The following is a 27,077-nucleotide window of genomic DNA, read 5'->3' as shown; positions in this document are numbered from 1 at the left end:
CTCTGATTTTTTATACTTATCATTCTACCACATATCTAAACACATAATAAAATGTACAAAATAAAAGACTAACTGAAATAAAACAGACAAGTCTGCCAAAAATTGTCTTTCAGTTTTTGAGGTTTTCTGCTGACAAATGTTGGAATAACAATTTGAAGGAATCACTGAAAAAATACTAATAATTTTCATATAATTTGTGTTTTCATGAGTATTTCCTTGGAATAGCCTGACTTCCTTACAAAGCCAGTAACAAATGATATGACAAACCCTCTAAGAAATGGAATTATACTGTATATTATTATTTTTTCTTTTACATTTCAAAACCATATTTAAAACATCACAAATTAGTACCTTAATAATATACAATCATATGTTCAAAATGTTTACTTAGGGTAAAGAAAATCTGTTACCTGAAGATGAGAGCAATTCACTTAAGATCCACACCATAACAATATAATCGTACAACCTTCAGTTTTACTGGAATTTTTTTCATGAAAAAAAACTAACGCAAATTCATCAACCAAATTAATGAACATGGGCCCCAACCAAACAGTTCCTTTATCTTAACATACCTTAATATACATAAATGGAAAAACCCGAAGGTGTCAAAATCCAATAAAATGTGAAATAATTTTGCATTATCGTCGAATATTGTAGATTATTTCAAACATTTTCCAGATATACTGTACCTTCCAGTTTTCTAGCATATTCTGTATAGTCCAAGAGCTGTTTAAGCCATAATATATATATATATTTGCGCAGGTTATCTTGCAGGCAACAACACTGAAGTAAATATTTTAATTTTATCTGCAACTGTAGTTTGGAAAAGTATGCAAATACTTCTTTAAATGTTAATGTACCTGTTATTGTAACCAAAATCCTAAATTGACTTATTATGGATGTAATAATTCAGCAGTATCAAATAATGTACATTATAGAAACCTATGTATGTAACATTTAAACTACACACGCCGTGTTTACTAGCATCGTACTTCTTTACATCACTGATGACGTAACACCTTGAGATTTTGATCATAATGCAGCTGCTGCACATCCATTATGATTTCTGCGAAAACCATACTTTTCCCTATTGAACTGTAAATAACACCCAAAGACGGTGGTTTGTAAGCGAATGTCTTACCGTAAGCTGGTGATCCTTCCTCTCTCCTGCAAGGTCTTTCATGTTTTCTTCAAGACGTGTCACTTTTGTCTTTATCACTTTTGTCGTAGGACCTTTTCAAACGCCATTATTTTTTGTCGGCAGTGCGTCATTCTGCGGAATTTTACTGCTGGCTTAATAAGCCTCTAGTCAACTCCATGCAGGCGCTTGACCAGCCGTGCATTCAATAAACCTCTGGAGAGTTGTTGCTCTTTGCCAGCTTCTTCAACAACACGCTTTCATCAAGGGCTTCAGCATGCCAGCAGCAGCGCCACATACACCGATCTCTCGGTGCTCGCTAATCAAGCATGCATTTATTAGCTATTGTGATCATTTTCTAACCGTTTCAAAAGTAAATCCTGTAATTTGTAAATAGAATACACAACTTCGATCCAGCTGTTCTGTTCAGCCACTCAGATTCACACTGCAGTTATCTGTTTACCCATTTTAAAATTCTTAAAACACAAGTCGTTTTCAACTACGTAAATCGTGTATACTATACAAATAATATCTGCACGATTAAAAATGGTTGCCATCCTATAGTAACCTAGGAAAAATGACGTTGCCTAATTTTAGGTTCAGCGTTCTGCCTGTTATCTTGGGCTCTGTGTTTATTAACTACTGTACACAAATTCTCAACAAACAAAAGTTAATTTGCTGTGTCGAGATAAAGATCACTGTCAAAAACTTAACGGTCTAAATTTTAACATAAGTACAAGAAATATTAAATTACGCATTATTCAGTTGATATATTAATCTGGTTTATTTTCGCAATTCATAAACGAAGGTGAAATGAATTTTAAAGATACAACACCAGAATTAAACTGAGCAGTTTGCAAACAATCTGTATCAATAACCATGTTCCATGCGATCATAATTTCTCACAAATAACGTTCAAAGCAATACTTCCTAAAATATCTTGGATTTTTTATTAATGAAGCCTTTATATAAACGTAATATTTGCATGAGAATTTTGCATTCGAATTACCTTAAATCAGCATTTCTTTCCCCATGGAAACAATCACACCACTCGCGAACGAGGAAGTAACCCTAGCAGAGTTATTGGGATTATGGGAATTGACGTTTTTCGATTGTCTACGGTGGCGCTTTATGTCCATCTATTGAGCTGTAGCAGCGTTTAAAAATTAACCATGATTTTCAACTTGTGAGATATTGTGGTCTTTCACCTTTGTTGCACTTGAACGTTACCTTGACAGTCTTTTGTATATTGCCCACATAACTGTTACATCACATTCTAAGCACTTTTTTTATAGAAATACTACGTCCACTAACATGCCTTAACAATTAGGACAACAAATACAATATTAGCAAAAAAACTGACTACTGGGAAACTCTCACTCTTAATGCATTTATGAGCCCTGCCCCAGGAAATCCATAGTTTTGGTTCACAAAATAAAAACGGTCCATTAATGTTAATGAAGGTTCAGTTAAATAATCGAGAGGCCAGTTGGAATGACCAGAGCATGGTCAGATTGAACAGATGAACAGCCGAAAGAACCCTTACATTGTACCCACAGGAACTGATGTGGTGTATAGGCTTTAAGCCAGCATCTAGATCACCAATATTTTCTCTTGGTGCTGGAGACCTGCTATGTCTTCTGGTTTTCACTACACCTGGGATTCTTTTACATCATTTTAATTACATAGACGACTGGGCTTTATAACCAAAATTACCAGGTCCTAACAGACTGAGAATGAAAAGTTACCCATAAAACCCATATCTGATTACCTATAAGGTTTGGGGCCCATAATGGTACCCATAAGGTGTAAGTGCAGCCTGTCTAAACTACGAATGAGAAGCACCAAACTAGCCTGTACTCAAACTTCCAATTGTTATAAGGTCTTAGTGGTAGATATGTAATTTCATTAAAATATCTTCTGTAAAATGTTTGAAACACTATGTCTTTTACTTAAGATCCAAGTATGAAATTTTAAAATAATTCCTTATATGTCAACAGAAAGACATTTTCTCATTTCCTTATTGCACATGCTGTACGACTTCTGCAAGTATATCCTTTTTCAGATAAGCAATTATGAAAAAGAGTATTTAAAAATACATCAAAACCTAATATTACAAGAACACAAAAACAACTGAAAAATTTTAGAACCTGGCGAAGTTAGTAACAAAAATCAAGTTTTCACTTTCTTCAGCTTTTTAAGTTGCTGTAATGGTGATTAGCCTCCACTGTATGCTTCTGGGGGAACAAGTTTCCAAACACTGTAATAAACCTACTATAAAACAAGTTTTATTTAATGAATATATAAATTGTATACATTTTGTAATTTCTCTTAATATGAACCATAATATTTTGCCTGTTTAACAAACCACTAATTTGTTAATTTAGACAACAGGAAAATCACAACAGATTTTGGAAGTATACTTTATTAATTCCCCTGTAGCACATTTAATATCAGGTAATCTGAATGGAGGAGGATACAGCCCACTGTAGTGCTGTTTCAGCACACTAAAATACAGTTCAACCCTTTTCTGTCTTTTGATAGTCTTCTGTACAAAACACTCTTTATTCCATTTAGAGATGTAAAAAGCGTTATTGATAAATGATGACATCTTAAATCTCTGCAGTCACCTGTCAAAGGAACAATAAATATCACCTGCAGGACTGACAGTATGTTGTAATTACAGCAGGGTCACTAAAGCTGAAACAGGTGCCAAAAGCAATGTACAGGAGCTCAAAATTCTCCCACTGCAGTAACCAATATTAAAAGGCACTAAAATGTCAGAGGAAATTGGAACATTGAATTCCCACAAAAAAAGTAATAAAATTCCTGATGACGTCTCCTTATGCAACTGAACTCCTTTCTTCAAAGAGCAAAGATCTGTAAAAAAAAAAACAATGATAGCAAAATTTACCAAAGCTTCCCCCCCCCCCATAAACTACAAAACAATTAGTTATCAGTTCACCAAATTTATAATAATGGATTCCTATGTATGAAATACCACATTTTACCGTTTCTCAAAAATAATAATACGGTAAATTTACAGCATTAATGCAAGGTTTCATACTTGAAAATTATGAATATTAAGAAGAATAAAAATTGAAAAAAATATTCAGTATTCACCTGCTACAAGATTACGCCAGATCTCCAACAGGAATAACTTCTTCAGTGACAAAAAATTCAATCGTTTCCTCCTCCCAATCATCAACATTGCTGTCTAGCTCATCTGTGTCCACACCTAATTGGAAAACAAACGGTCAAGTCACATTACGCTTTTTTAGATGTACAAGTATCAGTTACAAACCATTTCATTATTGTCCAACATTCAAATTCACATTTTCTGCTATCACACTGTCCCTAATCTAACAAGTAAAGACATCATTACCTCCTCGGAGCTCCAGGCGAAGAGGTCTCTGCTCTTGGTACATCTGCATAGCCCTCTCACGGTATTTACGATAGTCTTCCATCATTGTGCGTCTTTTGTCAACCAATTCCTGTTCAGGAGAAGACCAGAACATTATGAGCACAGGTAAACTTTAAAGCCCACAGGACAAGATACTACACTGATGGAGAAGAAATTAAGTTTATTTCATAAATCCATAATGGCCCTTACCTTGGAAGCCTTGGATTGACTCAGACGGTCCTTCTGCTCAAAGATCTTGGAGTACTTCTTCAGATCCTTCTTGATGAGCTGCAAAATTAAAATACTTTAAAGTAATAGTCAACTATCTACATGGATAATGTTCATTAAATCCACAAAACACCAAACCGTGGGTAAATGTTGTTTCCTTCCATATAATTACTGCTAAAAAAGGCTAGTATTTTATTCTGAAGAGGAACAAGCAAGGTTTAGGTTTGCAATACCATTAAGTTATATCCTTAAATTTCACCAATATCTTACTTTAATCTGTTCCTGACTGAGCAGTGTGGGTGGACGTGGCCTCCACAGCAACTGACAAAAGCGATCTTTATTGTTTTTCTGGAGAAGACGCCCCTGGAAAGTCCATAGCCAGAACGCATTGTCGACCTGAAAAAAGCCGGGAGTTAAAAATTACATGGCAACGCATTTTCTGTATTAGCTATAACAGCCTGACTATAAGAATGGAGATTGATCCGAGTGACCAAGATAGAAAAGTTTTTAAGAAAGACTTGTTTAAATGTGCCTAGAAAAAATAAAATAGCTCGTGAGGTTTTTAAAATTGATCAGAATCAAAATCTACCACTCAAACATGATGAAGTCCCAAGTTCTCCAGATCTCCTAACTAGGTCTTGTTCAACACAGCTGTGAGAAAAAATAAGTTTCATGCCTTATGACTCCACCATGAAACTGAAGTCACAACATATCTCCCTGTTGGGTCCCACTCCACATCGGAAGCCATGTAATGCTCTGCAATGTTCATCATGGTGCAGTCTGATGTGTCAACAAATGCAAGAGCACCATTCATGCTGCAAAGAACAAAAGACCAAAACAGGGGTATAATTAGACATTATTTCAAAACCCCTTACTTAATTGTGGCTTAAGAAATAATTCTAAGAACAGGTTAAAGGTATTTAGCATTTGACTCTTCCAATTCATCCAAAATATCCTGATGAACAGAAGAAAAGCAACACCCTTAAGTTAATGAAGAAACTTAAGTTAATGTAAGAAATACAACAATATCAATATGAAAATATTACAAAGTTAATAAGTGGTTTAGTGTATGGTTTCTCCAAACACTAACACAATTAAGTCCCATTGGTCTTGGGTCAGCAGAAAAGGTTGGCCACGGCAAGACCTGCAGATCTTGTGAATTTGACAAATGTGGAGGTCCTGGGCCAGTATAGTGACTCTGTTGTCCACGATATACCCTGTTTCTTGCAGAAGTAGTTTCCCGGTTTATCAGGACTAGTGCAGAGGCTTAGAAGGTTGAAAAAGAACACCATGTTCTCCACATAACATCTCACCGATAAGCTGTTCTAGCATTAAAGTAAAAACATTTAACGATTATACAGTTTTGATTCTTAATCATTCCATAATGGTCATTTTCATTCACCTTTAAGACCAATCACTTAACCAAAGAACGATACAACTCAAACATCAACTAGATTATTTAAAATGTAAACAACTATTTACGTAATGAGGTATTAATGTAACAATTATATTGATGAACAAAGAAAACATAAGTCTATGTGGCCAAAAATAATAATTGTGACAAAAGATATTGCTATGTAATACAGTACAATAATGGAAAAAAAAATATTTTTACAGAGATGAAAGATCTAATTTTAACTTGAGATCTTACAAAACACTAATTATTTTGCATTTTAAAGAATTACTTATTTTCTTATTAGGTTATTAGCTTTTGTTACTTGACAAACGCACAATCTAGACTCCAGGTGTACTAGACTTTTCCTGTGATAAACGAACTCAATGTCACTGGAACATACTTCGTACTACTGTTACTAAGTTTAACAAAAAATGCCACAAAAAACAGAGATACAAACCTCCTAAGTCCAGCCAAGACAAGGAACTGTCCCTGTGGACTCCAGAAAATGCTGTTTGCCTGCTGCTTGTCAAACATTTCTTAAAAAAATAAAAGCCTAAATTAATAATGGCATATATTGGATTCACATCAATGTAGTTATTTTACAACAAATTCCAACCTATAATTAAATATCAAACATCAAAGACTAGCTCAGTGTGCTAAAAACATACTTAAGGGGTGTAAAAATTGAAAAAAAAAACATTTACAGAAAATTCATATGATAAACTTAAAATATATGTAAGCTAAGTAAATAAAATAAAAATACATATATAAGGATTTCATGTACACAGGGCGTCATTTTTATGATCTCTTGTCCATGTGAAAAAGTGTATGTTGGTAAAAATAAAAGGCAATTCAAACAAAGCATAGCACAACACTGCAGCTCCATAAGATAAGATAAGATTACTTTATTAGTCATATACAATTTCTTGCATTAGGAATTTGTCTTTTCGCATATCCCCACAAGACAAACAGACAGGGAGAGAAGTTTGGGGTCAGAGGGCATGAATAGCCATTTATACGGCGCTACAAGGAGAGAAACTTGGGGTCAGAGCGCAGGGTCAGCCATTTATACAGCACCCCTGGAGCAGCTGGGATTAAGGGCCTTGCTCAGGGACCCAACGGAGTAGGATTCCTCTGCCAGCCACATGAATTGAACTGGCAACCTTCCAGCCACAGGCACAGATCCTTAGCCACAGTGCCACAACAATGCATCTTCGGATATGTAGGCATTGGGAAACTCCTTTTGTAGGAGAGATGGACATGCTAATACTGTGATATTGTTCTTTCAAAAGGGAAGCAGTTTGGATTTTCCTAATGCTTCTATATTTTTATAAATTGTTCTACTTGATGACTGTTGATAACTAAATATCACACAATAACAAAATTCTGTATCCACTATAAAAATAACTTAAATTTTAGAACTGTTGTTCTTGAAGCACTGAAAACTTTTTTTTACAGATTTTTAAAACGAATGTTCCCAATGTATGTTCTCACCAGTTCATTAATTGGGAATGACCCAATAGAATTTTTCTGCACGTTTTGTTCGATTGTGTGCATCCTACTCTTTCCACTTATGATTTATTGCCATTAGATGCAAATATTGTACAACTTAAGAACTTCCTACTGCAACAAAATGCTTCAAACAGAAACAAACTGAAACTCATAAATCAAATATGATTAAAGGAAAAGTCACTTACTGATAAGTTCGATCTTGCCATTGTTTTTAACATGGTAAAATGATACATTTATCCTTGGAGATTCTCCGTGCAGCACAGCAAATTTACTGCCATTGGGCTCCCAGGCAAAAGCAATGATGCTCTCTGCAAAACCAAAACACATTCAACCATGTTTCTACTTTGAATTCTATAAACAGATAATATGATAAAGAAGTGCAAATACTCACCCTTCATTTCAACAACATCAACAGGGACTTGCTTTTCTCTCATTCTGAAAATTTCAAAGTTGGTCACAACACCCTACAAATAAAAAAGAAAACATTTGCAGGACTATTTGGCTACAAAAGAAACAGCTTAAATTAGTTTTTAGTACTCTTGTGTATTAAATACAACTATGGATTTAATAATTTAACAGTAAATAGATCCTTTAACACCTATCTAACAGAAATCCATCTTAATTCTGAAAAAATCCTGAAATATCCTTCCCACATGCTTTAAAGCATTGTACAAATTAAGGATATTAATGACTAAATACCCATTTTCTTATGCAAAAAAAGTCAAATTACTAGATTATATTTGAAGGTTTAACAAGGAACATAGAGAGCAATAAACCTATGATAGTTTGAACATTTAAAACCTCCTCGGTTGTCTTCTTATCCTCCTAGTCAACTGTATTAAACTTGTTTTACAATGAGCTGCAAAAACAATTAAAAGCTCCAGTGGATAAACTCCATTGACTATACCTGGGTTCCCTTGGGAGTTCTGTCTACCTTCACACAAAGGTAATCTCCATTCTTCTGCCAGTGCAGTTTACAATCAACTACATTGAACAGATTTCGAACTCTGATCTCCTGCCTGGATGGCAGCTGCATAAGTGTTACTCTTGCAGGAATATCTTTGTCTTCTGGTACCCAGAATGCAATAATATTGTCACCAGGAGACCATGAGAAATCCCTGGAAAGATATGCAAATAACTTAACACACAACATCACTGACATTATTTCACTTAAAAATAATTACAACCAAAAAACGATGTTTTCACAATTACAACATACAAATGGTGGATAAGATAATGGAAACACCACTTCAAGCTGTATGACTTTATAATATGCAGTCAATTGATCTGATGTCTTCCTCCAAGCTCCATGCTGACAATTTTTTACTTAGCCGCCATCAGAAAAATGAGCCATTTTCAGTACTAAAGTTCCTGACAAATGTGCCCCAACAATCACGCTTCTTTCAAAGTTACAGACGCACAATATTATATATGATCCTAAGCATGCTGTGATATTATTGGCTTAACTAATCCATTAACCACAAAGGTGAGGAAGCCCTTGTTTTTAATATCATTATTGTGCCTAATTCATTCCATTTTTACACACTACTTGTAGTATTCAACGTATTATTAAAAGGCTTCAATTTTTTCTTACACTTACTTTATCCCACCAATTTTCAAGCTCTTCTTGTCCAACAACCCCATGGACTAAAGAGGAGGAAAAAAATTACATGATTCAAATGGTTATTACTGTTAAGCTTAAAGTGGAACAATCTAGCATTAGGCAAAGTGAAGTCAAAACTACAAAAATGAATTATATAGTAATATTTGATCTTTGATTATCTTAGTTCAAAAGGTACTGAAGGTCTTTTTGTTCATTCAATGATTAAATCTAAAAAAAGGGACTTACAGGTGTTTCATAGATACTGAGTGTGTCTTGTGTCATTCTGGCAAAGAACTTTCCATCATGGCTCCACCTGAAAATAATTTCATACAAAAAATAAAGATTAAAAAAATATTGATTGAAAACTACCAAAATACTTTAGGTCAAATGCCAAACTGAATATTAGGCATAGTCTTAATTTGCATAAACTCCCTAGTAGTACTGATAAATCTAAGACATGTAGATTATAACACTACTCTCTGAATGCAAAGACTACAATCCTGTTGACTTACAGCAGTGAAATATATTTCTTCTTGTATATAAAGGCTTTATTTTAAAAAACAAGTATGAAGGCTCTATCAGTTACACTGTCACTAAAAGTAGGTACAAATGTTAACTATTATTTATTTGTCATCTTTAAAATGAATGCTCAAATTCCATTACTAGGGGAAAATAAGGGGAGATAAATAAAAAGGGCAAAAAACTATAATGCACTGCAGCACAAACAACAAACACAACTCACTTGAAAATTGGCCAGTGGGCTGAGCTCTCACAATGGAAACCCCTCTTCTTCTGCCCAGTCAGAATATCCCAGATGATAATAGCTTGGGGGTCATCTTTTGTGTCCATTAGAGGACTGAATGTAACCATGTACCTGTTATTGAAAACACAATTAAAATCTTTTATGCATATGTGCAGAAAATAGTTACATAAATTCACATACAAAAACATTTTAAGATCATAGAACCAAAAACGTGGAAACAATCATGCAATAACCAAACAACACAGATTTCAATTTAATGCAGTTCCACCTAATGTTTTCACCTGAGGTGGATGCTGCACATTGGTGGTGGTGGAGGGGAGTCCCCATTACCTGAAGCGCTTTGAGTGGAGTGTCCAGAAAAGCGCTTTATAAGTGTAAGCAATTATTATTATTATTGTTTTTAAAGAAGGTGAAGCAGGAAACAAGATGTTACTTTTTTGGCATGTTGTGGTTAGTCTCCAAAGTTCGTTTTGATTCAACTCTGATATATTACTCTACACAAATGAAGATCTTTACTGCCACGTATACAGTTTTCTTTCTACTCCTTTATCCAAAAGATATGTACAGGCTGAACAAGTTTTTATACGATCCTTGCAGAGAAGGCTTAAAACTGTAGTTTCCTTACACAGCAAACATGCACCACCAAGATTCTTCCCAAAGCTCACAATAAAAACATTTTTATTTTTATGGTCCACCCAGATGTGCAGAACAGCCTCTTTTTGGCTGTAATCTTCTTTGTGCTTCTAAAGCATAGCATTAAACTGACATATTTGGGATTTAAAATGCCTTATGTCCAGCTGTTACCTGTTGGATAAACCTTTTAAAAATCCAGAAATAAAAAAAATACTTTAAGAAAAAATCTTGATCACTGTGATAATGATAATGGCAATTATTTCACCTTTCACATGGTGAGAAGTCAATGAGTTGAACACCCTGATGGCTAAACCTCTGAATCTGCTTGAACTTCTCTCCTCCCCATAAAGCAATACCCCTCTGATGGAATGTAGCCAGATAAGTGCCTTTTGGAGACCAACGAACATAGGTCTCTGTCCAGCGCTGCAGACAACAACAACAACGAAGAATTATATTCAATTAGATGAATTAAAGACATTTTATTACAGTAAAATGAAACCGATGAACATACATTTCTCTTAGGGATGTGAAAGTGCAATATTAGAAGATTGTAGACGTTTTTTTACATCAAATGTTCATTAATGCTGTGCACCACATTAGTGCAAATGCCATCTACATTAAAATGCATCCGAATTGACCTATTTTTGCATATGGAATTCTTATCCTTCTCCACTACTTCTCAGAGTATTGTTTTTAAAAATTTCGTCTTGGCACAAAACAAACCAAGACTGCCTCTGTGGGTAGACTATATTACTTATCACATTCAATACTCCAAACTATATTGCCTCCAAAAAGGTGCCAATGTGAGCATTATATTAATTAAAATGGCCGTGTTAAAAACATAAGTACATACACATTAAAAGTTCAGTTCAAGTGGACATGTCTTGGAAGGTCTCCTCTTACTTTATGATGGCCACGTGGGCAAAATACAGAGTAGTCTTGCCTTTGTAAACTACTTACAGCTCTCTCCTCGATCGTAATTGGTTCCTTGACATCATTGGAGAAAATGCCTGTCCTTTCACCAGCTTCAAAAATCACACTATACTGATCACGGCAGTCAGAATCTTCAAGCCAGTACCGTAGATTCCCCTTAAATTAGAATAATCCAGATTGGACGATCACAAAATTATTAGTCATCAGAACTGATACTTAAATCGTCAAATCTTTTTAAATAGATTTAAAAGATGAGATTTGACTGACTATGTTTTCCCAAGTCAAAGTGTTTGAAGATGTTAAATTTATGATCTTTAAACTGAACATTAAATAAGCAAACAGAGTTTGCAACAAACTTCACTGCTTTTATAACTTTTTTTACTTTGTGGTCATAAGGCCAGCCACCAAATGTAACAAAATACTTAAATGCTAAAAGATTTTTTAAGATTAAAATAAAATACTTTTCAGTATAATTTTAATGTTTGTACAATAATTTACTGGCCTTAATGTGTTAAAATGTGTTAAAGAGGATGGTAGTCTCAAAAGTGCAGCATCACTTACAGATATAACATTTGCAGTGATAACTGTATAGGCAATCCTGAATGATATACACAAATTAGTAATGATACTTACAAAGTCTTTGAATGGCTGTTTTTCAGGGGTTTCCCATTCATCGCTGATATTCATGTACCTATACAAAAATAATGCTAATTAAAAAATAGCAACACTAACAATATCAACAAGAGTTTGCAAGTTCACATACTACCTCTAATCAGGTTTCCTATAAATAAATCTCAAAAGAGCATTTACAGAATTGGGTTTTAAACTCAAGTGAGATGACTGTTCAGTAATTCTATCCAATCCATGATACCCATAGAGTTTTTCAATCACATCTCCAGCAGGTACCCATCTGAACAAACTCCCTTGGATGTATCACTTAGAGGCAAAGAAAAAAGCGGAGACATACAGTACACAGTGTATAAATGAAAAGAAATTGCTCACTTGTCGAAGTCTGTAAAGATATTGACTCGAAAGGTGTGCTGTTTGTCCAGCTTGTAGCCATCTGCATTTTTCACTGCTTCCAGAGCATGAGCTGGCGATGCATACTCCAGAAAAATGTACCTAAACACAAGTGTTACACAAGAGAAATACAATGAAGCACAACTACCTACAAACTTCCCCAGAAGACATGATTTACTTTTAATATAGTCTTACACACCAACAAATCAATAATAGATGTTTGTCTTCAAAATAATTTGTTAGAGCTGTATTATTCCTCAAAGCAAGTTTTTAATAGCTAATAACCTGGATATAATCTAGAACATACCTGAGTTTAACTTCAAGTCCAAATCACTTTTAATAGCATGAATAACAAAAAACTAACTATACGTAGAAGAATTAATCTATATATAATTAATAACTATACCATTATATTAAAATAACTTATTTTGTATACATAAATAATTGCACAGCAGTAGTACACACGTTCAGTAGAACCAGACTAAACACAATGAAAATAAAGTTATAAATGCATTAATGAGAATAAATCAATGAGTGTACATACATATTCATGTAGTAAATGTTGAATGCAATTTTTTAAAGAGCAAAATGATAAATATGCAATACAAACCCTTTTGTCTTTCCTTCAGCTTCTGGATAAAACTCATTTGTAATCTTGCCAAATCTGGAGAAAATTTTATGTATGACATTTTTCAATTTCTCTAAGCGCTCTGGTCCAACTTGAGGAACGTTGTCAACCACAATAACCGAGTCAATACCGTCCGCCTCTTGGGGCCTCTCCCTCAAAATATCAGCCAACAGTTCTGAAAAACAGGCAGAAATACAGTTCCAAGAGCAGTACATGTATGTTATCAGTAAAGCCCAACTACAGTTAGTTATTTTTGAGCACACACCCACAAAATGCGAGATCCATGTTTTATTGTAGACAGCATCATCTGTACTTTAACACAGCAGCAGGCTTAATATTTTTTATTTCAGTAATTAAGTTGAACTATAAACGTAATATAGTTCGGCGGTTTATAAAAACACATTGACATTTCAACAGTTCAATGAGCATACCGTGGTTTTACCACTGCAATTTCAGTAACGACAGATGAGCGCTGCTTATCTTTCATTATAAATATGTAACTAACATCCACTTTTACACCAGATTGGTGTAATTTCGTCATTTTACTCAATTTAATTTTAATTATACATTTCAGTTTAACAAGTTCCTTAATAACATGTTGGAGTAAAAAACTCCAAAATATTGGTAACATTTCAGAACATTATAAAATAGTCAGGATTGCGTTAAATAAACCTGTACATTATCTGTCCGGTAAAGATCAACTACAGGACGAAAAGCGACTAATTTGCCTATAACGAACATATTGGAATACTGTTACAGAAACTTGCAACAAAATATAAATGTACAATAGACAGCCACCTGAAAAGACATTTCTGCACCTTTTAAATATAAGAATTAATACATTTAATTTGAAAATTAAAAAAACCGTGGTAACTTTAATTTACTCTGCCTTGCTGCATACTCAACACTGAATTACTGAGGTCTTTGTTACTATACGACCGAACATTCGATCTATAACGTTAGTGTTACTTAAGAATGTGTTACTCGTGTCCTTAAACTGGTTGCTTTATCATTTTTAACTTATTCATCCAGCTGCGACATGCTCGCTTCATCAATGACTCCACAATCGGGCAGAAACTGTTAAAAAATGAGTGCCGTGAACGGAAATGCACGATTAAGTGCCTTTATTTTTAGGCCGCGAGTTGTACCATCGTTACATTTAACAGTAAGAAAGCTAATTAAATAGCGCTTATTTTTATTTGAGTTATTCCAACCAGGCCGCAAAGCCGGGTGCTTTCCTCCGCTCGCTTACCCTGTTCACTGATGTCATCCACAAAATCCTCTGGGTCACTGAAGGATAGCTCTTCACCCTCTTCAAACTCGGCTTCGGCCGCCATGTTCTCCGTATCCCGCATTTAAAGCTTTACCCTTTCAATAGATTTATGGAAAATTAATATGACCAGTTTTTCTATCAAATAAACTAGATATTTGCTCAGCAGGCCATGTGCGCGACAACCGGCGCGAGCCAACTTGCAGTGAAAAAGGACTCAACCTTTTCGGAGGGATGGGGGTAAGGATTAACAGGTAGTGTTTTCTAAACACGTAAAACGAAAACACCTATCAAAACCTCGATTTTATAATATAATAGAAATGACAATTTTATTATAATATTTCTAGCATATTCTGAAGGGGAAAAAATTGAATACTCTATTAAATATTTCCCCTCACACAATTTGGTTCGTTCTAAAAATGGATGCCTCCAGATTATTTCCTGTTACAGGAGGAAGTGCTTGAGAAATGTAAGAAGGGTTGGGCTTTTCACAAATCCCAAATTCGGAGATTTTATTGATTGTGATGTGTTAGTCAGCGTAAATTATGTTAAACTGAGAAACGTTTAAATGTAGAATCTCTATATTTGTTTTATTGTAGAAGTCTGTAACTATCTTTGATTGTTTATGATTAGTAAGGACAGAAGAGCACGTGGTAAAATGAATGTGTGTTGTGTACTATAATTTTCTCTTTAATTTTTGTGAATTCTTATTCTTAACCAAAGTAAAGTTGTAGCTACACGTGACGTAAACACTAGATTGGGATCCCACCCTTCACTTTTCAGACGTTAACGACAATTTTTCCTTGAAGGTATATCTACGCCTCGGCGTTCATCTTTGTGCTTGCCACAATAAGATAAGGAAGCTGCAAACTCCGGTATTGTTAAATCTGTTGTGTTTTAATGCGCATAATTACTTTACTGACCCAAATAATCGCATGTTACTGTACAGAGGAAAAAAGCAAATGACATTTTATTAGGTCCCTGTTATGTTTAGAATTTGTATTAGTTTTCGATGCGTTTACTTCTAACTCTTAAAGGGAAAATGATTCTTATGGCACAGGCATCATCTTACTAATTACTACTGTTTACTTAATGAAAAATTGTGATTACTAGTAATTCAATAAATTAGGTTAAAACTAATATTATAGCAAATTGTCATTTAGAGCCCTCAATTCAAAACCTGAAGGTGCTTAAATTCTTATAAGACTCAATTAAGATTATGTGTTCTGAATTTAGATGATTTATAGGAACACGTAAAGGTTTATTCCATGCTGAAAAGAGAAGAAAAGAAACAACGTTTCGGCTGTAGCGCCTTTTTCAGGTGTGAGAGAGAGGAAAATCAGCAGTTGATAAAGCACAGGAGAACAAAAGCTGCAGAGGAGGTGGGAGCAGGAGAAAAGCAGAGTGGACACTCAGGTGGTTTGAAGTTAAGAGAGGTGAACAGAGGTGTGAAGTCAAAACCTGCAGATGAATACAGAGGATTAGAAGGAAACAAGTCTGTCAATGAGAAAAGGGGGAAGGCGTGATCCTAGTTTCAGAATAATTTTGGTTTTGGATGCAATAGGAGATCCGAACCCCCTCTTTGAGAACACAGATGGAAAGATCAGTATGATCATGGCTGTTAGCGATTAAATGGGAAACTGTGGGCTTGGAGAGATCTTTGATCCTCACAGCCCTGACATGTTCCCTGAAATGGTCTCTCAGTCTCCTTCCTGTTTCACCAATGTAAATAGCTGGGTATTTTCTTTAAGAGATGCAGTAAATAAATTTGCTGGAGATACAAGATGTCACCTGAGTGATCCAGAATTGTCCAGATGGGCCTTGAATGTGCATGGTATTGGATATATATTTTCAGGTGATGCAGCGAGTTCTGTTGCAGGGCAAGGTGCTTGGTGTGGATGATTGCTGACTGCGGTCAAGAGAGCAGTATACTATAAGGTTAGATTAGGTAGTTGGCAATATGAGATGATGGGGCGTTTTACGAAAAAATGAGTGCCAGTGGAGGGATCATCCTTTAAGATGTGGAAGTTGTCATTAATGGTCCTGGGGATAGAAAGGGTGTTAAGGTGGTTGGGAAGCACCACGGGAATGTGGTTGTGAAGCCGGGAATTCCTAATTGAGTTGATGGTCTGAGGGCTATTTTTGGCTCTGGGAAGGGCCCTGTCAATAATATGGGTGGGGTATCCTCTGTTAATGATAAAATAGTGCATTTTAAGGGCTTGGTTTTGGAAGTCAATGTCACTGCAAAGTCGTCAGAACCTGAGAAGCTGTGAAAAGGGGACAGAATTTTTAGTATGTGTGGGGTGAAATGAGCTGTACAGAAGGTAGCTGTATGAGTTTGTAATAGAAGTAGAGATTATTTATATCTGTTATTTTGGGGGAAGTGCACATTATTTAATTGAAAACTTATTAACTTGTATGTTGTTAATGAGAATATTAAAACTTGTTTTCGGATTCCAGATAACCAAACAATGGATAGTGAATGTGCAGAGCTTTTACCTCTTGTCTGTACAGTTCTTGTTAATCCAAAGCAGTCACTCCCTGATGATACCTGCTTTGAGAAGCTGCTGGACTGGTTTAAAGACCTAACAAAAAAGGGTGAGCTATTGAAACAGACTGAAAGCTGTAATTTTCAAAGGGACTATAATATTCACACTCAATTATACAGTTAAGGGTTTTTTTAAAGGAAACTGAGAGATCAATAAATGTGCACCACTAGAGAAGATTCTCAGACAATTCTGGTGTTGAACACTTTAATGTGTTAATTAGGTTTAGTCAGCCTAATACTAAACTAGATTGTGACATATTGGTCATGTTTGCAAAGTACAGCTGGCATGGAAAGGGACTATTGATGGCTACTTAATTTGCCAAGTTAGGTACGGTGCACTTACTGGCTTTGAAGCTGCTGGTATTGGCTATTCAGTAACACTAGTAAGTCTAGTTTTAAACACACTAAGATGGAGGTATTATTTTAAGCATAGGTAGTGAATTCATCTTCAGTTATACTTCATTTTTACAAGTTGAATATATAATATTATGCTTTATTTCTTCTTTTTTAGTATCTGGGGCATCTTTGCTGGAGCACAATCCATGTTTAACTGAATTGATATCCAGTGTGTGTAAATTGAAGACAAATGAACCCACTGTTCTCTCCTTTGTACTGAGACTGGTTGGGATCTTAGCTGCTACTGAAGAGGGATTTTGCTTTTTAGAGGTAAATTGATCAAAGCCACTCTTGAAGTTTTCTCTACATACAATTCCTGGAAGTGTGCTACAGGAAAATTATTTCATACCTACTATATTTCATTTGGTAGCTTTTAACTTTGTGCTCTAAAAGTTTAACCTATAAAAAACCTTTTTGCTGGCAATATAGCTCTTACAAAGTATTGTAGATAAAATGTAAGACATGATCATCAATTTGGAAGAGGAACTGACTGTGTTCTGCTAACTTTACATACAGCTGTGTTTTTTTCAGATTGGAGCAGCTCTAGCAGGAATATTTAAACAGAATATGATATAACTTTTAAATTATAAACTTTTCAGATACTGGCTTTTCAATCTCTCCTGTTTCTCTTGTTGCTTGATTGCCACATGAAGAAGAAACAATGACTGAAATAAGTAGGCTGAATCTCAGTGCTCAGGGGTTAGTGTTGGCAGTCTTCATTGGAGATATCATAATTATGATGCTTGAAATGTAGAAATTGAATAGCCTGAATTGTGAAAACTTTTGTCATCTTCAGGAAAAGGACATTTTGCACAGTCTCTTTGGAAACCCAGGCCTGACCCACACAGAGCTGTGGGATGAGGCAATAGTGCGCAGTGGGTGGATCAATGGATTATGGAGCATGCTCCAGCACTGGAGGGTTATGAATTTCATCATAGTGAACGGTGGGAATTGCACATAGTAATGCACATAACATTTATTTAACTTTAAATGTAACCATTTTACTCTTTCCCCAGTATGTCATTTTACAGCTCCTTTCCTATGAACTTCAAACATCTGAATAATGATGACATTGTACTCTGTCCAAATGATCAATTCTGCCATCCAATGACCATTTGTCTCCAAACTAAATATTGGGAAAGCTATGAAATGACATAATTAAATAGGATTGCATAGCAGTGTCTTTTTAATTTAATCATAAGACACCTTTTTAAAAATAATTTTAATTCATACATGCAGATTTTTAAGCTGATAAAATGCAGAATTGAGAATTTTCTGCAAATTAAAATTTGTAGGGAGGGTGTGTGTTTTGTTTTAAAATTGTGATGTATTTCAGCATTTGTACATAGACAAGACTCTAAAAAAGGTCTGTTAGTTCAGTCAGAGATCTTATAATAATAATAATTGCTATTACTTATATAGGCTAGAAGGTTGCCAGTTCAAATCCTGCAGCCGGCAGAGGAATCCTACTCCGTTGGGCCCCTGAGCAAGGCCCTTAACCTCAACTGCTCCAGGGGCGCCGAACAATGGCAGACCCTGCGCTCTGACCTCAAGCTTCTCTCCCTGTCTCATGGAGAGCAAGCTGGGGTATTCGAAAAGATAATTCCTAATGCAAGAAATTGTAAAGGGTTAATAAAGTGATGTTATTATATATTATTATTATTATTATTATTATTATTATTATTATTATTATTTTCTTGTGGGGATCCCCTTGAGACTTATTAATTAAGGGGTTTAAGTTCAAGTAGGTAGCTGCATCAGCATGTATGGGCTGTACTGAAACAAGTAAAAAGTTTATTTCATGTTGAAAAGAGAAGAAATGAAACGTTTCGGCATCGGAAGAACACTCCACTTGTTTCATTATGGTGTTTGGTTTGTGAAGTTTTCACATGATATAAGGCCCTCTTGTGTCACTAACTGGTACTGCGCTTTTCTTTTAATGTTGAATTGCCACAAATCTGTTTAATTCTTGATTGCTTTTTGGAGAAAAAATCTGATTTTATATTACAAATTGTATAATTAGACAAAGAAATAAGCTAGCTTTGAAAAAAAATCAGTTACAATGTCAAATGCCTTAAATGTCAAATGTTGAGTGTCTGCCTCCCAAACCTAATTCAGTACTTATTTTGCACTTTGGATTGTTCTTTTTTTCACAGATTTTACTAAAATGATCCTGAATTTACAAATAGACAGAAGCCTCTTTGTTGCTTCAGCAGCTAATCAGCTTGTGGCTCACATTTTAAACTTCCCAAAGAAAGTACCTGCACATTCATCTTCAGACAACAGTGATATTTGGCAGAACTCTGTGGCCTGTGAATGTAACACCTATGCTGAACAAACTGAATGGGCTAACTGCACCATTAAAATTGCACAACATTTGGGAGATGCACTGCATTCTGACATCTCCTTCCACACCCATCAGTCCTTAAGGCTCCTGACTTTGGCTCTGGTACACTGCCAGCCGCAGGTCATGGAAGTACTCTGGCAGAAGACGGAGGCTGCTATTAAGACACGGATGGGAAATGGCCAGATCGTGATGGAACAGCCATTCTTGGAAGTCCTTCTAACTGCATCAAGGTTATTTAACATTCTTTGTCTTCAATTCATTTTTAAAAAATATTATTTTTAAATTGGTTATATCAGAATAAAAAAGGGGAGGAAGTGTGCCAATATCCTTGAAGGCCTGGTTTGAATGCATTGTGAGAGGGTACATTGCATTGTTTAAAACAGGGCTAGTTTTTCATTTCTTTCAGTAAAGGAAAAAAATTACCTTATTTTTATTTATAGTGTTATGTCTTGTGCCTCGTTATGGGAATAAAAAATGCTATTTGTATTTTCAGTTATTTTACTGTTGGTTTCTGCTTTTGTTTCCTTGTGTAAAGGGTTAATTTTCTGCACTACATTCTAGTCTTGTAATGAGCTCTGGAGAAGGTTATTTTTTCAGTTGTTAATTTATGAGTGTAATTTGAAGTTTTTAAACTGGTTTTCAGGACTGCTCTCTTGAACAAAGAGGACTCCAACTTGGTAAATCTGATGGATCTGATGCTGTGTACTCTGAACCCCACACAAGCTATTCCCTTTGCTTTAGGAATATTCAAATTAGAAAACTGGTAAGCATGTACTTCAGGACTTAAGCAGAATTAGTGCTTAAAGCTTTAGAGACTTTTTCTTTTTTGCTTGTTTGTTTTTTGTTTTAAAAAGTATCTGATCAAAGTAACAGTTGTTTTGCTTTCTGCAAACAAATATGTTATTCAGACAATTGTATTGCAGCCCACATATTTTGAGGAGCAAGGCGATTCAAGTAATCCTCCAGCCACTGGACTGTATTATGGGTGCAATAGATGAACAACAACAGTCTTCAGGTATTTTCAACACAGTAAAAAAGCTGCACTTTGTTGCATAATCACAATTTCATTTTACTTCAGTACCAGCATATTAGGAATTTAACAATCATTGTCACTTTTTTTTCCTCTTAAAAGTTTTGGAGGGTGGATTTGTTCTTGAAAAATTGGCTACAAAGAAGCAGCTGTCCCAGAAAGGATCCTGTTCATCTTTACTTTGCCTTTCATTGTACCACACGGAAGAGCTGTTATGCATGGTAAGTTACTTCTACTGCTTTAAAGCAGTTATTTTATTTGTGACCTATGTTTTCTTCGAATAAATAAATTATTGGTGTGTTACTGTGGTGTTTCCATCCTTCCTTTTTGAAATCTTGTAAAATATGAACAGAAACTTTTTTTTGTGGGTGCTTCCGAATAGCTCAGCTGGTAAAAATACCAGTATAGAGGTATTGAGCCCCATTAGCTAACTCTGCCTATACCCTAAGGCAGTGGTTCTCAAACTTTTTGGACCACCCCTGATCAAACCAAAGCATTCAAGTACCACCTACAAGTCATCTTCTCATAGGAACCACAGAAATCTGAATGACCAATATGAGCGCGTGCGCACACACACTCACACACATATATAATAGAAATAGCACTGAGCACATAGATAATTTGGATTGTACCACCTTATAGCCGTTTTCCGACACTTGCTAACATTAGCAGTGCTGTCAGTATCAGGTTCAGCAGCAGAGCTAGTTTCGGTGGCCAATGGGGTTACCATAAGTCTGGATTTTCGCGGACATGTCCTCCATTTTTATCCTTATATTTTTGTCTGGGGGGAATTTTCAAATATCCAAAAATGTCCAGGATTTCAACCACTTTATTTTCACCATGAAAAATAATTAACAAAAGTTTTAAAGATAGTAGATGAGGAGGTTAGAAAGAGAGTGAGAGAATTTATAAACTTCTCTAGTTCGCTTCGCGACCTACGTTCTAGTTCAGTTTTCGTCCTGCACATGTATGATTATGTAATGAAAGTGCGAAAATGGGTGCCAATATTAGTGTCTTTACCCAGTCTGTGCAGTGCAGAAGCATTCCCTCGAGAGGCTCCCTATATTGTTTCTTGTTTTCCTACCTTCAAAAACAATGCCAAAGTGAAAGTGTAAATTTAAGTGTTTTCGAAATGGCAGAAAATGCCACTTCGAAAACACAGAAATGTATTTTTCCGTATACCAAGTATACGTCTTGAGAAGCTGAATGTTTGGTGTGTAAGCCTGGTGCTTTTATCTCAGTGGCAAATAAAGGTGTACTTGACTTGCAAGCTCATGTTGACTAAGACAAACAGAAAAAGGCAATTCGAGGAGAGAGTTCGTCAACCAAATTAACAGATTATTTTGTAAAATCTGGCAGCAAAACAGGATACTGTTATTGCGGCAGAAGAGATTTGTGCATTTCACACAGTTAAACATCATCACAGTTACTTTACCAATGAACATAAAACGTGGGATATTTTGAAAACCCTCTCCATCCCAATCCCTTTCCCAGACAAGGCAATAGGAAAGTTCCTCAGGGTATCCTCTTTTTTTTTATGTTCAAATATGGTAACTCTAGTTGCCGATGTATAATCCTCATTCTCAATGGGAGTGCATGATCTATCAGAGCTGGAATTAGTACTCTTGGCATCTATTCCTTTCAGCCATGACATAATACTTGATTTTTGCTAGTTATTCATTTTTGATCACTTTTTCTGTTGGTGAATGTGGCACTAAGCTGTGTCTCTGAAAGATTGAGAGGAGTATGAGCACTCAAGTATTAGCGCGCACTGTATCAATGTAGCCAAGTACGTAGGCTGCGTATTTGACACAAACTAATTTTATTAAAATAGAAAATATAAAAACCCATCTCAAGCTTTCTGAAACCGATTAAGTAAATCACAGATTAAACATTTGCATAATTTTTAATTATTCAGTTTTTAATTCCCAATTTTTCAGTGCACACAGCAAATTTCCAGGGTCTTCTGGCATACCACAGTTTGAGAGCTAATAGGCCTTAGGGCAGTGGCTAGTTATAACAGGGATTCCTCAAGTAACAATACACATCTGGCTGTGTGTTACTTGGGATAAATGGTATTGAAACAACTTAGGCATCCTTGATTCAACTGTGAGCTTCCAGTGTTATCACAGAGAGCTGCATCTGTCCTCTCTCCAACAAAAATGTGTTTCTTTCTTGTGTAAGGGCAATGGTTGTTGCAGAGAGATGAATTTATTTCTTGATAACAGAGGGGTGATACAATTTTAATAATGATCTTACATCAATTACATCAAATCTCTTAAAACTTTGAGATTTGGAGAACATTATGTATGTCCAGCCACTTGAAAAGATGACTTTTCCGAAAAATTATCTTTAGTTCTGTGTGTACAGGACACACTGCACCTGGAGGTTCCAGGCAAGTCCCTGTTCTGCTCTGTTCTCACAGTGCTAAGGGCTTGCATTGGAATGGCACTCCCCTGCAGCTCAAAAAACAGCAACATCTTCAAAAACTTGATTGGCTGTACCAAGGTCCAGAAGTCTGCAATGGATACACTGAGCAGGCTTGCACAGTGCTCAGGTAATGCAGTACGAACATGATCAGTAACCAGTTTAAGAAATGTTGATCTTAACCTTGTCAAAGTTAAGATTTCCCAGTTTTACTGGTTTTACAGTTAGCCTGTTTTTTCTTCTTTTTTAGGAAGCAGTGAATTTTTGAGTGAGGCTTTCTTGGTTCTTCACGAGTATCTCCAAAATTCTGACACAGATTCCTCAGTAGGAGTCAATTTCTTGTTTTATTTGTATACTGTATACAGTGTATCACACTGTTTGTGTCTGTTTGAAATAATGAGACTATTCTTCCCATTTCAGGTTCTCACAAAAGCTATGCAAGCCGTCTTAAACTGGTTGTTTTGCTGTTCTGAAATACCATTAACTTGGTTGTTTCTTAAACAAGGTAAAATATATAGGCTATACAGAGGATGATGATTTCATAATGCTAGATTTATATGGTTTGCAGAGACACTTTAATCCTTAAAGTATGTTAATGAATAGTGTTACAACTGGGGGTTACAAAACTAGTGAAAATCTAGAATAGAACGAGCGGTTTAGTCAATCAGTGAAATAATTATTCATAACCCTCAACTTGTAAGTAATTTCTAGAAACATACCTGAGAGGTTGGTATAATTTGAGGCACGTGAATTCTTTGTTCTCTGGCACAGCTTTGTTGAGAGGACTAATAATCCAGACACGCTTGGTTAACAAGTATTTATTACAATGACATTACACACAAACTACATTACACACAACATAAAACACACAAGTTACTTTATGTACAGTATTTAGAAAAAAGGCAAACGTCTATCATTCTGGTCACCCAGAAAACCCCAGACTGCTACTAAGCATTAAACTCTTAATATGCTTACAGAGGCCACACAAGAGATGAGCTGCCTTCTGACTAAATACAATGTAATTTGCAGTTAAATCTCTCTCTGCATCCCAGATGCCACAAAATAAATGGGAGCCTATATCCCTATCCATAAAAATGTACCCTAAGCAGGAAAGATGATTCTAACTCGGGTATCTTTTACTCAGGAAACTCAAGATCCTTGAAAACACAGAAAAGCACACTCTCTCTAACAAGGTTCAAATACTTAGCTCCAGTCAGGTTTGATTTGGATGATCAAGAAGTAGGGGCTCTCGTCTGGGGCAAGCTTCAAGTCCCAACTCCTCTGGACTCCTCTCTCTTCTCCCTGTTTCTTCCTGCCCTCTTTTCTCTCTCCTGCTCTTCATGTGATCTTATATTGTGTGTGTCTGGACTGCTCCTAGCCAATCATTAATCCAGCAAACATCCTCTCTCCTTTGAAGTTTGAAGTGTTTACTCTTCCCAGTGTCATGGACTTGATCTAAGATCTAAGAGACACTTCTGAGTCACCTAAAACTGTAACAATATTATTAAGAAAATACAAGTTAATATAATTAAGGAGAATTGGAAATTTGAAAATTACAGCCTTACATTTTAATGTAAATGGATTACATTAATTAAAATAATTTTGTAACGGATGAAACAAAGAATATCTGCTAAATTAACAATTGAATTAGAAGTTAACCATTTAGTTCTTTCTAGTTGTACATAGCTTTTACACCTACTGTTACACCTGCGCTGGCTAACCTTTGTTTGCGCTGACACCGATTTCATTTACCCAGATCTGTTTTCGGTGTTGGAGAAGCGTCTCTGTGATGTTCGATGGGAGGTTAGAGATTCAACCCTGGAGTTTTTAACTCGGCTTACCATACAGTTTCAAGGTGAGCTTAGTACACTTCACCGGGATTCATCTGCATCTTTATTGACTTAATGAGATCATACTTTAAGTTAATCTTATACAGATTCCATTATTATAATTTCCAATAGGTTCAAGAGTGTGCCTTCTGTTCAAGTTAGCATTAAAGCGGTCTATCAAAATGCTGTTGTGTATAACTAACTTAATGCACTCAACAGAGGGGCTATTAAGAGTCTTCATGTTCTTTATAGATCCCTTTTTTTAATATCACGAAGATTAATTTCAGCTAAATAGTTGAAATTAAAAACTCCTGAATAATCTTGAATATTAACTCTTTTTTTAAATTAAGACAAAGGGGGATTTCCTGCAATCCTGATGAGTACTGGGGTTCCTAGCCTCCTGCATTCTTTGCTGTCTGACCCTGAAAGTTATGTGCGAGCAAGTGCAATCTATGCCCTGGGACAAACTTCCTTTGTCATGGGCAAAGAAGAGGACATGAAATCTGTCCCTGGAGTGCAGGTGAACCATAATTTCAGCAGCCAGTTCCGTATCTATTGTTAATTAATATTATTTTCCAATTTAATACAGTAAAGCTGGTGTTAATGTTTTTAAATAGTTTGGTTCAAACTTAATAATACACTGATAAGCTGTGATATCAAATGAAGCACACTGGTATCTTTACAAATACTTTAAGTAAACAAAATTGTGTGCTTGTTATTGTCTGTTTCATGATGCTGAGGTTTAGGTTTATTTTCAACATTACATTTGTTCTTTCCTAGAAGGAGCTTGCATCGCATTTAGTGGACATATTGGCCAATGACACGGAGTGCTTTCCCAGAAGGGCTGTGGTCAGAGTCTTCTCTAAGTGGCTAAAGCACCCATCCCAACAGCCAATTCAGCATTGGGAAAAAAATGCCATTACTGTGCTAGATCTGGGCAGCAACGACTTAGACTGGGAAGTCAAAATTCACACACTAGAGCTTGCAGAAATTTGGATCAGTCAGACTCTGGCAAAACCTGTTTTGTCATGTTGTCCTTACACTGTGGCTTTGCCCACACACTCTATCTTGAGCCTTACCGAGTCCATACAGAAGCTTCTTGATTTAAAAATCTTTGATGTTCTCTTTAATGGATTGTTTGACTGTGATAGGCCAGTGGCACAGAAGGCATGCTCAATTCTCTTGTCACTGAAACGTGTTATCATTGAGGATAGCAGTGTAACACGTTGCACTTTGACCTATGACCTAAAAGGACAACAGTGGGCAGCAGATACACTAACAAAATATTTCTCCAAAAGAAGTGAGTCTGTCCATGTCAGTACAGATCAACAAAGACAACTTGGCATTGTGGAAGTTCTTTCTTCACTGGATTTGGAAGCAATGCAGCAAACCTTGGGACAGAGTAGTGACCACATAGAAAATAGCCCTCGTTCCCTCCTGAAAGACATTCTAGCAGCTACTCACACTACAGCGGACAATGCTGTGGACTGTTACTAATTTAATCAGTTTGCAATTTTTTCTGTAATGTCAAATAACTTATATTTTTATATTTCTGTTTCTATAGTGCATTTGATCATGATATGCCTCGTGTTCTGTTCCCTTCACAAAGTATGTCTTCTCAGGAAGTTAGATTTTTTTATCTGTATACAAGTTTCAGATCATTTTAGAACATAAATCTGGTAGCTTATAAATGCATGGATTTGTATATTTTTAAAGTAACAGTAAATGTGTAGTTAGGCAGTGTTCATAAGCTGTCTATTCTCTGCATAAGCCACAGTCCAAGTTAATCGTGAGATATATTGTAAGATTGCATTGCTTGTATTGTATCTCATGACCTGTAAGAGAAAGTGTGGGGAAAAAACTGGTAGGAGACAGTTAACGTATGTCTGATGGAGCACACAATAAAAGAAGTAAGTTTTCAACAACTTGGTTGTGTTGGACTTATATTTATCGCGACAGACTATAACACACAT

General features: G+C 35.7%; 3 protein-coding genes across 13 annotated transcripts in view; 1 reads left to right on the top strand and 2 right to left on the bottom strand.

Moving 5' to 3' along the window:
- Positions 1-3,396, bottom strand: part of LOC148645079 (kinesin-like protein KIF19) — a 31,545-nt gene extending 28,149 nt beyond the window's left edge. For 4 of the 8 annotated variants that reach the window (XM_088612924.1, XM_088612928.1, XM_088612932.1 and 1 more), the window contains exon 1: positions 1,142-3,396. In XM_088612924.1, coding sequence (XP_088469050.1) covers positions 1,142-1,183 — 42 coding nt within the window. In that variant the 5' untranslated portion in view covers positions 1,184-3,396. Of the gene's footprint in view, positions 1-410; positions 652-689; positions 944-1,141 lie in introns of those variants that run through there. The other 4 variants (XM_088612927.1, XM_088612925.1, XM_088612930.1 and 1 more) reach the window with 4 other exon arrangements.
- Positions 3,397-3,547: 151 nt separating this feature from the next.
- On the bottom strand, positions 3,548-14,756 carry eif3ba (eukaryotic translation initiation factor 3, subunit Ba). Its single transcript, XM_088612937.1, has 19 exons — positions 14,510-14,756; positions 13,240-13,432; positions 12,612-12,731; positions 12,243-12,300; positions 11,637-11,765; positions 10,942-11,099; positions 10,023-10,154; positions 9,527-9,593; positions 9,278-9,324; positions 8,585-8,795; positions 8,069-8,141; positions 7,863-7,985; positions 6,623-6,701; positions 5,446-5,584; positions 5,040-5,165; positions 4,752-4,829; positions 4,524-4,632; positions 4,262-4,376; positions 3,548-4,018 (listed from the first exon to the last, which is right to left on the bottom strand). The coding sequence occupies exons 1-18, from the start codon at positions 14,610-14,612 to the stop codon at positions 4,273-4,275; spliced, it is 2,049 nt and encodes a 682-aa protein (XP_088469063.1). The 5' UTR covers positions 14,613-14,756; the 3' UTR covers positions 3,548-4,018; positions 4,262-4,272.
- A 181-nt stretch (positions 14,757-14,937) lies between these two features.
- On the top strand, positions 14,938-27,029 carry brat1 (BRCA1 associated ATM activator 1). 4 transcript variants are annotated; one of them, XM_088612936.1, is made up of 14 exons: positions 14,938-14,996; positions 16,988-17,125; positions 17,587-17,741; positions 18,268-18,415; positions 19,628-20,048; positions 20,462-20,581; positions 20,742-20,833; positions 20,951-21,069; positions 23,219-23,405; positions 23,526-23,599; positions 23,696-23,780; positions 25,032-25,130; positions 25,455-25,624; positions 25,885-27,029. In XM_088612936.1, exons 1-14 carry the CDS (start codon positions 14,951-14,953, stop codon positions 26,599-26,601), a joined length of 2,571 nt encoding a protein of 856 aa, XP_088469062.1. In that variant the 5' UTR covers positions 14,938-14,950; the 3' UTR covers positions 26,602-27,029. The 4 variants fall into 4 exon arrangements, with proteins under 4 accessions (XP_088469062.1, XP_088469060.1, XP_088469059.1 ...); XM_088612934.1 differs by having other exon boundaries at positions 23,526-23,780; positions 25,888-27,029; XM_088612933.1 differs by having other exon boundaries at positions 23,526-23,780.
- The last annotated feature ends 48 nt before the right edge of the window (positions 27,030-27,077 follow it).

The sequence above is a fragment of the Lepisosteus platostomus genome, chromosome 19 (assembly GCF_059453375.1).
Source record: "Lepisosteus platostomus isolate fLepPlt1 chromosome 19, fLepPlt1.hap1, whole genome shotgun sequence".
Lineage (NCBI taxonomy): Eukaryota > Metazoa > Chordata > Actinopteri > Semionotiformes > Lepisosteidae > Lepisosteus > Lepisosteus platostomus.
The sequence above is the reverse complement of the archived record's forward strand: the minus strand, read 5'-3'. Positions and strand labels throughout refer to the sequence as shown.

Excerpts from the sequence above, each read along its gene's own strand:
- eif3ba (XM_088612937.1), bottom strand. The coding sequence starts at position 14,612 with ATGCGGGATACGGAGAACATGGCGGCCGAAGCCGAGTTTGAAGAGGGT. Across the intron at positions 10,155-10,941 it reads GACTTCTCACCATGTGAAAG|GTACATGGTTACATTCAGTC; the intron begins GTGAAATAATTG and ends TTTCAATAACAG. Across the intron at positions 8,796-9,277 it reads TTGAAAATTGGTGGGATAAA|GGATTTCTCATGGTCTCCTG; the intron begins GTAAGTGTAAGA and ends ATATCTTTCCAG.
- brat1 (XM_088612933.1), top strand. The coding sequence starts at position 14,951 with ATGCCTCCAGATTATTTCCTGTTACAGGAGGAAGTGCTTGAGAAAT. Across the intron at positions 17,126-17,586 it reads TAAAGACCTAACAAAAAAGG|TATCTGGGGCATCTTTGCTG; the intron begins GTGAGCTATTGA and ends CTTCTTTTTTAG. Across the intron at positions 21,070-23,218 it reads CGGAAGAGCTGTTATGCATG|GACACACTGCACCTGGAGGT; the intron begins GTAAGTTACTTC and ends CTGTGTGTACAG.